The sequence below is a fragment of the Polyodon spathula genome, chromosome 8, assembly GCF_017654505.1.
Source record: "Polyodon spathula isolate WHYD16114869_AA chromosome 8, ASM1765450v1, whole genome shotgun sequence".
NCBI classification, from domain to species: Eukaryota; Metazoa; Chordata; class Actinopteri; order Acipenseriformes; family Polyodontidae; genus Polyodon; species Polyodon spathula.
Genome location: NC_054541.1, coordinates 12,543,119 through 12,555,683, shown reverse-complemented (window position 1 = coordinate 12,555,683; position 12,565 = coordinate 12,543,119). Strand labels below are relative to the sequence as shown.

Here is a 12,565-nt window from a genome sequence, read left to right as displayed (position 1 = left end):
GACTGAGGAATGATAAGTGTCAGCCTATCCACCTTGGAGAGTGCACACTGGGTGTGCTGGAATAGTGAAATGGAGGATTTTCTAATTGAATACATGGAGCTCCATTGTTTTCTAATCATAGTCCTGAAGCTTGAACAATGCAGACTGGTACTGAACTGTGGGAGAGCATGGTTAGGTAAAGTGGCATACGATGTATTGTTATCATCTTTTAATAATAAACAGACTTCTGGTTTTACTTACCTTGTGCGCAGTCTGTTTCATGGTTGTAGTTTTGTAGTGGTTTAGCAATAGCCCGGGCAGATACTACTGTACAGTTGCTGTAGATTTCAGAGACAGCTTGGAGCTTGCTGTCATAATACCAGCATGTTTATGTCAAGGCACTGCTCAACACATTTGAAGCTTTATCAGCATCTCTGAGAAACATTAGTGTCCTCATCAGTGTAATGTACCAGCATCTTCCCTGGCTATTGCATCAGAACTGGAACATTCCTCTCCAACACACACAGCACCAGTATATGAAATGCTTTCACATTGCAGCAGCTGTGCAAGAACACGCTGGCCAAAACCAATATCACAACAAAACTGCTGTGACATCATCTCAAGGTAAAAATCCCTTTGCAACGAAAAGGTAGCCAATAACACCTTAGAGGAAACCCGCTTGTGGCGCACATTTTGCAAGTTGCATACAGAAAGAATATTCGATATCTGTTAACTCAACTGCTGCCTAACACCCACACTACCGTTTCCAAGAGCTTTTGTTTCATTTCATTATCGTTTTATTTAAACTTTTGCTTTCTGAATAAATTCTCCACTTTTAGACCCATGCATAATTTGTGTTAATCTCGATCAATGTGTGAAAAAAGAGAGACAAATAATAATGATTCCACTCGACTGATTTCGATCCAACTCCACAGGCTGTTCAGGTAGCAGTTCAGCCTTCCAATACCCATGCACAGAAAGGCCTGAGGTATGTAATTATTGGAATTCACTTGGGAACTATGCAGACAGAAAGTATTTCCACACTATTACATGCACAAAGTTGCTTCTGCAAACAGGGTGCTTAAAGTCTTACAGAAACTGATTTGAAGGGATGTTAAGTGACTTGGGAAGCCAGTAAAATGTTATTTGGTATACAACAGGACATGCATACATGTTTGGTGCTACAGTTGGCATAATTATAACACATGTGCAAGGTTATTCTGTGAACGACACATGGCTTTTTGGATACCCACAGCCCCTGCAATGTTTATAATCTGATCTTTTGTATTTTAAAATTGATTTATGTGTGTATTTATGATTTATTTAATTTTAAAACAATGCTTTCAGTTAACTCTGTGTACCACCTGTATTTTCTGCTACAGTTTTGTTTTTTGTTTGTTTGTTTAATGAAGGTGGGTGTAAGTTAACTAATATCTGTTTGTGCTTTTCTTTCTGATTCAATTTGTTCCATTGGCTCAACTTCATGGTTCAGAAGAAATGCGTATTCCTACTCTTATTACCTGTAAGTAGACTTTAGCTCAGAATACTGTGGACATTAAATTGCTTGTCATTTTCTTTTATTAGATTTTTAGGTTTTCTTTCAGTGTGATTTATTTTTTTGTTTCCACCATTTCTGGTCTGACAGCTAATCGATTCTCCTGAAACATCTGAATAATGCAGGCAGAGAGTGGCCAATTAAATACATGAGTGCCAGTGCGGTACGATCCCTATAAGAAGAGATCTGTGAATAGGAAATGTTGAATGCTGATTGTCACTGTTCTTGTGCTGCTGTTTTTTTTTTGTTTTGTTTTCCATACATCACCATTTTCCCTGAAACTACCGCCCAACAACTGCAGCAGCTCGTAGGCATTATCAAGCTGGTTTTCGGTTGGTGCTGGATCTGCCTTCCGTTTTAAACAAAATGCCATGATTGCAATCCCTTTTTTACATGAGATCCTGATTCTCTTGTGTTGAATAGAACAGAGGCAGACACATGGAATAGATCCATCGCCAACCAATAAGATTTATTTGTATTGATTTTTCTTTTTTTTATGCCGTTTTTGTTTTCCATTTCAGAACATTATGCAAAGACTTAACAGTACACAAATCACACAAGCAAACAAAAAAAATACTATTGATACATCCCTCTAATATTGCATTATCACATCCTCTCAAATCCTGCAGCACAGCATGACTAGCATCTCTTCCTGAAACTTGCACTACAAATGGAATGCTGAGACCTCTCAATATTCCACCTGCTTATTAGGAATTCCACCAATTAAACTATAGTATTCGGATGCGATCAGTATGAAAAAGCATAGTTTTGGCAACGTGTTACCAAATTTATTTTTCTTATGTTCCTAGTCCTGGCCAATGCAGTACACATTTACAAGACTCAAAAGTGCAATTGACTGATCCATATTTCACTTTGATTTGGACTAGCCACTGCAGTGCAGTGATGGGATGTGATGCATGTTCTTTTAGAGCACAGACTGCTTTTTAATTAGTCTATATACTGTATATGTCATTTTCATTCGGTTTTCCTTGCAATAAAATTCACAGTTTAAAAGGATTCTGTATTGAATCGTTTAAATGCCCTCACCATTAATCATTACATACCTCTAGATAAAGGGCTGAATTAAACCCAGACGGTTTTGATGACACATTTAATTTTAGTTTTTAAATACTGGGCATCCACACATTCACATGCTCCCTTCCTTCAGAGTGCTTGGCTTACTTTTCTGAATTAAAAATGATGTCATTGCCTTAATTGTGACTCAGGTTTTGTACACTAACATGTGCCAGGAAGAAACAGAAGGAAATTGAAGTTGAAAGACCAAACAAGAGGCTAATAACATTCATGGCAACCTGAACAAGAAACCCTTGCTTGGCTAGTATCATACAAATGGACCAGCACATTGTGGTCCAATATATCTACCACAAAGGTGCTCCGTCTGATTTGAATGGCTTTTGAAAATGGGGGTGTCCAAACATAAGTTGTCAATGAGGGCTGCGTGGTGTAGAAGGCATTGGGAGTAATCAGCACCGAGGAGGTGGGGTTGAGTTTCATGATTGGACGAGTCATGCTCCATGCTTCCTCAAAGTGCCTGTGCAGTAAAGAAGAGCATCTCGTTGACAGCACCTGTTCCTCATGAGAAGTGCCTGGTCTGTGGTGGTCTGGGTCTGCCCAACACCAGAAGACATCCTTCTTTCATGACCAGTCACTGACTGCAGCATCACATCCCTGGAAGAGCATTCCAAAAAGATAATAGACCAACGCACAGGCATCGGGCAATCAATAAGCAGCTCATTAAACATGAAACCAGTACAGTCAGGGCATCTTCGCCACTTGCTTCTCCCCATGCTTCACCCTAAACCCAGTGAAACATCCCTGGACAATCTGGTGTGACAATGCAAGACCATTTGAATTATGTAGTGCCTGCTGTCCAAAGTATCTCATAGAGCTTACTTATGGATGAGTGGTTTCAACTGGATGGCATAGCTTTGGACACTGAGGGGAAAAAAGCAAACTGCTAGATCTTATGGTGCTTACACTGAGGAGAACTGACTGCGATTTCTGAAATATGTCTTGTGACCTCAAGTTGCTGTCATTTTTTATTTTATTTTACTTTTTAGAAACTGTTGTGTAGAAAATACAAAATATTTGTAATGGAAATTAATGGAGCCTCTCTCTGTTAAATGAACTTTCCTCATGCACAGATGGTGCTTTGCTAATGTACAAAAAGATTAATCTAAATTGCTTTTTTATATATATATATTATATATATATATATATATATATATATATATATATATATATATATATATATATATACACTGTGTATATAGATAGACACTGATTTAAAAGGCTAGCTCAAGGTTTTATTACATTCTCAGAAATGTCACTTGAAACCAATTACAAATATATATGTATCAGCTAATTAATAAGTCAATGGTTCATCAAGGGTTGATATTTTTATTAGTTTTTTTTTTTTTTTACTTAATACAGCAGACCAGTCACCGGTATACCCATATATAATGTCTGTATGCCATTTTTGATATAAGACATATTAATAAATTAGGGTTGTCTTATGATTGAATACAATCTGCAACAATCCCCACAAAGAACGAATGTTGCATTTCTTCCACCCACTAGGGGTAGAGTGTTACAGTGGGGAAAGGTTAGAGGTTACACTCTGGCGTACCTGATGCACTTGGAAGTAAGACATGATCTACAGAGCTCCATTGAGGCCACAGAAGACGAGTACAATAATAAGTCACCTCTTTATTTTGCATAGCCATACAAAGTCTATATATCAGTGCTCTAGGTATTCTAGTTGCTATCCCTACAGGAAGATTATTTGATCAGACAACAAAATTCCAACAGAGCGCATCAACTTGCATGTGAATGCTTTGTCGTGGCATAATAATTTAGTATTCCAGTTGGGCAAGCATGCTCTTAAGCATTTAATCTTTACAAAGTGTTTTCATTCAGTTTTGCAAATCCAGAACATAAAAGCAAGGGGTTTTAGTAGATAAGAAGCTTGTCTCAATTCTGGAAATGTGACGGCCTGAATGCAGGTTATAATTTAACCGTACCTTAGACATTTTAACGAGGCCAGGGATTTATTTTATTTCTTGCAGTGATTTTTGGATTTGAACCTGTAACTTTAGGATATTTACTGAGTGTATAATAGATTTTTAAAGTTTGTCCCTTGACTTGTGCAGCTATATATTTTAACTCTGATCTTAAAATACCGATGAAACTCCCCCTGAGTTCTACCTCGAGCAATGTTTGAAACAGCTGTCCTCCTTCCTTGTGGTGTTACCTACAGGCTATTGTCAGGAACATCAACCCGGCTGTCATTAAAAGCATTTTGACACACACACAGCCCTCATAACTATACAGCGGTTTCAAACGAAGATCCGTTTGAGTTACAAATGTAATATCTTAAGAATGCCTCGCTTCCAGACCGAAATTTGGTGAAATAGTTTATTTTTTTTTTTGTCTCTCCATTCTTTCTGCTATGAAAAGAAAAGTCTGCGTCGATATACTGGAGACGTCATTCTGTCTCCCTGTCCTGCCTTTCTCTCATTACCTTGCAGCCCTCTGTATATATCTCTTTATATCTTCATAAGCCTCGCAGGCTTGTCTGCCTGTCTCTTTACGCATGTTGTTGCATTGAAATTATCTGCCATTTTATCTGTACAGCTTTAGCTCTGTGCCTTTGCATTGGCAGGTATCCGTGACTCGCCAAACATATTTTTTGTTCGCTAAACCAGGGTCTAGAATGCTGAAAATGAAACCCAAATTCAACATTCTGTTTATGCGTGATATGGTTTTATATGATTGCCAGTACCTGCCATGTTTATTTTAACAATGACAAGCAATCATTTAAGTAGCACATGTTTGACTTTTTCAATGACACTCAGTCCAATTATGTATTGTAAACTGATTGATTTACAGACTCAGCAACAGATTAACATATAGATTAATAATTATACCATAATCCAATTATTAAATAGTCTGCAGTTAACAAAGTTAGTGCCCCCCCCCCCCCCCCCCCCCCAAAAAAAAAACAGGGATAAACTGGATTTTCTGAAAAAAAATAACCTTCCCGCTTAATTTAGTGCTGTTCTGACATTCATTAAATAAGGATTATCTGCAGTTCAGCACCACTTACTAAATGCAGGACATTTGTCATTTAAATGAGCCTATTAAGAAAATATTCAATAGGTCGTGCAATTGAGGACATTTCTACAATAAGGCTCTCTGTGACCTTTCAGGGGGTAAAGAAACTTACATGTTTTCTGAGATGACACCAATTATTTAGTACTGCTCGAAACTCAGATGACAGCTCCTTTGGGTAACAGAGTGATTAAATCCGATAGCTGTGACTATTATTATTTTTATTTTTTTTTTAGACCGTTTCAAAAAGTAAATTTGCAAGAAGTGGCAGGGTTTTATGCTGTGGTGTCTGGCTTTGTCTAACAAGGAAAAAAGTCTGAGATACATTTTTAAAAGGTGTACATTTGGGGATGACACAGGCTCCAATTGAAGACAGTGGTAGAACAATAGGCCTCTCTCAGGGTCTCCCCTACGATATACTATAACTTCAACCCACACCACCACAGAGACTCAGATCCTGACGCTTGACCCAGTCAGTCACATCACTTCAAAAACCTTATATTAACTGAGATCAAATACAACTGCTATTCCACCAGTAAAGCAAGGAAATCTGAGCACCCATGACATGCAAACCAATGCATCTGAAAGTGCTTGAGGAGGCTCTTCATTTGATTTGTGTTTGGAAGTTTTTTAAATGTCAGGATGCTGTATTTTGATCACATTTTAGAAGATTCCTTGCATATGGTCCATTGTTAGGGAAGGGTTAACTGCTGAACTACGTCAGCTGCATACAGTCGTTCGTTATTGTTTTGAAATCCAATACTCCCGTTCCTGTTGCCAACAATCTCTAATTTGTTTTGGAATTTTTCTGAGTCCCAACCCACATGTCCTCATTATTACTGTATTTCTACTATCGGTGATTACAACCTTATTCTCCATTGAAAATATTGCAGTAATGAGTAACAAGCTGGATACAACTGGTGACCCCTTACTGTAAAACAGCCCAAACGAGAGCTTTCAGAAGTAATGTTGAGCTACTGAACTTGTTCTGATATGCTAGGATCAGCTCAGTGCATGGAATGGGATGAAGAAAAGACTCAGTACAATTAGTAGACACTGTGTCAGTCTGCACAGATAGCTATACTGTACTGGCAAGCTGGTTCTGTGCCAGCACTCGCATGTTTGAAATGAATATCTAGGTTTAATAGTCTGGTAATGGTAGAGCAAATACAGTATTTCTTACATCCACTAGGGGCAGAGTGCTGTAGAGAGGGACAGGTTAATGGTTACACTTGGGTGTGCCTGATGTACTTAGAGGGTAGACATGATTCTGAGAGCTATACTGAGGCCACAAGGAAGCTTTACACTTTTTAAAAAGTCTCCAGGATGTGACGACTGCAACAGAAAATGTTGTGAACCTTTCAGAAATGGCCATTAGGGGTGTGCGGCTCTAATTCCGACCCCTCTGAAACTTGAGATTTTCCATTTACTAACTCATAGCTCTAGAACACGGATGTCAGTCCTCGAGGGCCGCAGGGTCTTCTGGTTTTCATTCTAACTTAATCTCTCAATTTATATAACTGATCTAATTATTTGTTGAATTTGACATATTCAATATTTTTCAAGGTTTTTTAGAGTTGATGGTTTTAAAAACGCACTTCATTCAAGGTACACTGCCTATGAATCATTTTGAGGCCTGGAGAGAAGTGTTAAATGTGTCCAGTTAATCAAATAATTAAACCAATTAAGTAACTGTGAGCTCGGGTGGAACGAAAGCCAGAAGACACTGCGACTCTCCAGGAACTGAGTTTGACCCCTGTGCTCTAGAAGCAGCAGAACTGACACCTTCATGCCCCCTAGTGGTAATTTCTAAAACCACCTGACACCAGTGTGGTCGAAAATGTATTTTTGTTGCAGAGAATCATAGAGAGCAAGTAAACAGGTATAAGTAACCCTTTTAATGTATCACAGAGCTCTGCTGTATATTTCTCCTTCGGGAATACCCTGCTGTGCTGTGCACTGGTTTGCCCTTCAACGACTCCTACTGTGTGTTTATGTGTGCAGGGCTTTTGTGGTGGAAATTTTAATTTACAAAATAAACCCTAAAGGCAACACCTGAAAAGATACTTTCAATCAGCTATTTAATTAAACAATACATAGTGCAGTCATTCTGGGATTTAAGGAGGACGGGTCTGGTTTGTAAAGTGCATCTGCTATACAGTAAAAGTTTCATTAGGGCAAATGAATCCACTTCAGTAGGGACATTATTTCTAAGCTTTTGAAACAAATGGTCTGTAAGCTCTTAATGACTTGGGATAGTACTTTCAGTTTAATCTATTCTGGGGTGACCACAGTCTAAATTGCTTTCTTCCGTGTGGCAAACATCTTTAGTCCAAACAGGGTAAAAAGGGCAGATACTGCTTAAAAATATCCAACCACCTTTAGTTACTATAAAAATATTACACAGAAGCCACCTACAATGCCTATACTATATACCTGTTTGACCATTGTCTGTTGTAATATTGGATCTGCTCTCATCAACACCCCCAGGTCCACAAAAATAATTTAATAAAAATAATCTTTACTCCTTTGACAATACAAGAAAGATAGACCGATTAAAACTGCAGACTGCTTTTGCTATGTAGGAAATATAACTCCACTCAACACAGCAGACCAGTTAACTAATCTAATATACTAATATTTATATATATATATATATATATATATATATATATATATATATATATATATATATATATATATATATATATATATATATATATATGCCCATTATGTATACGCCATTATGATTTCTCTTTCAGAAGAAGACACTATTTAATGTGTTATCCTGGGGCACTTTCTGTAAAATTACTTTAGTGCCAGAAAGAGTTCATTCCATTAATATTCACCATTTTTAATGCATGAGTATATTTAGTTAAGTGTCAGATTTACCATGAATAAAACTGTCTCGCTTGCTTTGCAAAACCTTAAGGAAACTTGCAAAAAAGCAAAAGGAAACTCAGACGACTACCCAGCGGGAGATGGGGCCAGTCACCACGGCTGAAAAGAGTTCCAACAAAGTCAGCACCCTCCACAAAGATGAGGCCTTCTCCTCCAGCTCCCAGGACATCAATGGGTTCTGTAAGTCTCCGGCTTCTCTTTCCAGATTCAACTCTTCTGTGCATGTACCGTGAAGTCAGAGTTCATCGTTACAAGCCATTAATATTAGCACTGGTCTTTTGCATTTGCTTGTTGAGCAAAACCACAATCAGTCTGGTTTAGCTGTTGATTTTAAAAATCTGCTAACACTTTACATGTTTTTTTTGTCTGCTCTATATTTAACCCACAACTACATTTTTAAATACAGCATCATTGCAAAAGACACAAGCAACTACCACCATTTTTCATTCTGTAATTAAGTGTTATTGCATGGTAATACACAACCATGTGTGCAATTACTATGCTATTACATTGTAATTAACAGACACACGCAGTGCATTTAAAATTTGTTTCTATTCTCAGTTATTTCATGCATTTCTTACCTCTTGAATTATCAGTCAAGTACGCCGTGGCTGCCAGTCTCAGTGTGCAGCTTGTATCTGACTTTGATTTGCATCAATTTCATTAAAAAAGTCTTGAGGTTGAAACCTGATCCAAAGGATAATACAGCTTGGATGATGATGCATGGTCTTGATGCTAAGCAAGATTTTGCATCACCTCTCCATCCTAAATTCAAGAAGACAACTGTTTTCATGCTATAATTTCAGAGGGACTTAAAATAATTGCTCAGTCAACATGTCAGGGATTGGTATTATTTATGTAATCTCATTTGGTTAGTATATTGGAAGAAGATGAATGTGCAGTTCAGAGGGGTGGAACCGTTGCAGATATCAGATACCAGTGTAAATAGAGACCATCCGTTCAAGAAAATACAGTGAACACAGATGCAACCCATTTGGTTTGGACTGTATGCTAAACAGCAAAACAGGGTCACTTGTACAGCACTTCTGTGTGCTTGCCATTAGGAGTTAGCTCTCCTTGGAGTTAGCCCAAACCTTCACAGTAACAAACCCCTCCATGTTTTTATTATGAATGCTTTCTTCTGTCTTGTAATGCAGTCACTGGGATGGGCTGTGTCGCAGCACCAGCTTTGGAAATGTCACTATGCCAGTCTTGACAATATTACTGTTACACAAGATAAGGCGCCACACAGAGTCATTGAAAATAATCTAGAAGAAAAACACCTGCTAAAAATCAATCATAGTATATTGCAAACAGCAGTTTTTTTTTTTTTAAATTTGATAAGATGATGTATAGTCTAAATACTGTGTTGAATATATATATATATATATATATATATATATATATATATATATATATATATATATATATATATATATATATATATATATATATTCAAGTACAATAAGTGCTACCCTGTAACAGATGACTGGCTCCGAGGTTATTTGTATTGTATAATACAGTACAAGAAGGAAGTGCAAGCTCAATTAGACATGGGTAATCCTTAATGAGGCAAGAAACTGATTCCCTGTAAATGAAATGCTAATTAAGTTAGGCTTTAAAAATGGCATGGATTATATTGCAAATAACATTTCGGTGTTTACACCAATACCTTGTTAATATGATGCATTTATTAAGGATCCTGTTTTGTGTTTTCTAATGCTGTATTAAACTACAGAGATACTGGAGTGCACAAATTGTAAAGGTGGTGGTGGTGGGGCCTGCCATGCATAGTTCCTGCACACCCCTACTCTGCAGCACTCTGTTGCTGAGTTGTGATTGCGTGCCTCAGATTTTTTTAAACATGCCTTGTTTTCTTTCCTACCCAGCCACCTCCTCTCCTTGTTCCTTTTCTGTGCAGAGTAAAACCCTTCAAAGCAAAACCCTGTTGAATTCCTACTACTCAGGTACTGGAGTGCTGCTGTAGCGCACGCACAGTAATTGTTTCTAATACATGCCAGCACTAGAGTGCGAGGCGGGCTGCGTGTGCGTATGGCAATAATGCATTTCCCCTGCTTTTGTTTCCTCCTTGCGGATGCCATTCTAGTGTCACCTGACCCAGCCCCTCCTCCTGCAGCGGCTTTAGGTAAGCAATGCAATGATAAAAGCAACACCCTTTTTAATTATTAATGTTAACTTACAAAACCATTCAAAGTGAGTCTTAAGTGCAAACCAGTTCGCAAATCTGCTTTTAAAAGATACCAGATAACAACTAGCAACTTGCAAAAACATGGCATAGTGATACAGTTTAGAAGCGTCTATGTGGATAGCAGTGTCGTACTGTAATTTTAATTGATTCCTTGGGTATGTTCTTGCAGAAAAGTCTCAGTTGAATGCTAAGTGTACCATTTAATGTTCTTGGTGTTTACATAATTTCAGTTCACGTTTCTCTTTGAATATGCATGACTGTTTTCCTGAAGATGCATGAAAAATCTCTTTTTCATGGTAGATGTAGAGCACATCTTTTCGTTTAATGGCATGTAAATTCTCCCTTAGGAAAACTAAATACATTCTACAATTTGGAATATGCAAATCCTATGTTTTAGTAGCGTCTTTATTGGTATTTAATATAAATAACTCACTAGCCTTGTTCCAGGAAAAAGGAAATGTCCCATTAGCCCAACAGTAAATGAAACACATGTCCATAAACTTAATATAGTGTAAGTACATGCGACAGATGTGCCACAATACAGTGTTCCCCAAATGAGGCTGAAATTCCAACCGTGCTAATACTGCAGTGCTAGTATTATAGTGCCGCTGCTGTCTGTCAAAATAATAGCCCTTGTAGCTGTGGTCGTTACTGAAATAGTTCATTTTGTTAAACTCGTATACCTTGTATTCTGGGTAATATGATAAATGTTGAGCATTTTACAAATGGTATTACTTCTGACTATAGTTCTCCCCTGTTGTATTCTGTCATTGGCTTTGACTGAATTCAAGGCAGATTCCAAAAGAGCTCAAAGAAATGCACCAGAACGTGGCAGTTGCTACATGGACGTTTCCTAACTTCAGCTTATGCCCCAACGACAAGTGCAGACACTCAGGGAATGTGTGGTGGTAAAGCTGACAAAATAATGGAGAGTATGTCTCTCTTGTTTTTGCAGCGTTTATTGATTCTCTGGTAAACCTGCTTTGTAAGGCCTGTGTAAATTGATTGCAGTACACACCATAATCATCTTGTTTCACAATTTCTCAACTCTGCAATTCTGAATTAAAGCATTGCTACAACATTCAATTAAAACTGTACCTTGTGGTTCTTTTAGTCTCAGTGAAACTGGCAATGCGCTATCATCCAAAATGTTGAGAGTTTTTGATGATTGCAAGCGAGCCTCTGTCCAGTAACTCTCACTGTAGACAGCTGATTGCAGTTTCAACTGCTGTGAACAAGATACATCCTTGTCTGTTCCAACATAATGTGAAACTAGTCTGCCCAACTCTGCTGAAGCTTGTGTAACATTTGCAGTACTGTGTGTTACTTATGATATACCATATTTGGTCATATTTGCTAAAGAATATGGGTTAATTTACATTTTGAAGCTTTTAACCTGAAGCTTTTGGGCTCTATTTCGATAATCTCCTTTTCAAAACTTTCTGCAATGCTAATGTTTTCAAATAACGGGAGATGGTCAATACTGAAAACAAAAGGACAAAACTGAATTATTTTGAAAATGTAAGATATATATATATATATATATATATATATATATATATATATATATATATATATATATATATATATATAAAACTTTGAATGAGTTCACCATCTGGCTTCATGAATAGGATCCACAGGGAAGCTGTATTAAATGTACAACAGTACCTTCATTCTTTTTTTTTTTTTTTTTAATGTGTTCGGTGTCTGGCCAGTAGGGTTCGCTGTTGCGGGATGAGGAGAGGCAATCTCTGCCGGGTTCCTATCGCTCACCCCGTGAGAGTCGG

General features: G+C 37.6%; 1 protein-coding gene across 11 annotated transcripts in view; it reads left to right on the top strand.

Moving 5' to 3' along the window:
• Positions 1–12,565, top strand: part of LOC121319427 (receptor-type tyrosine-protein phosphatase T-like) — a 155,866-nt gene that overhangs the window by 116,073 nt on the left and 27,228 nt on the right. For 4 of the 11 annotated variants that reach the window (XM_041256849.1, XM_041256856.1, XM_041256851.1 and 1 more), the window contains 4 exons: positions 1,472–1,501; positions 8,601–8,749; positions 10,459–10,536; positions 10,665–10,715. In XM_041256849.1, coding sequence (XP_041112783.1) covers positions 1,472–1,501; positions 8,601–8,749; positions 10,459–10,536; positions 10,665–10,715 — 308 coding nt within the window. The remainder of the gene's footprint in view (positions 1–1,471; positions 1,502–8,600; positions 8,750–10,458; positions 10,537–10,664; positions 10,716–12,565) is intronic. The other 7 variants (XM_041256854.1, XM_041256857.1, XM_041256860.1 and 4 more) reach the window with 3 other exon arrangements.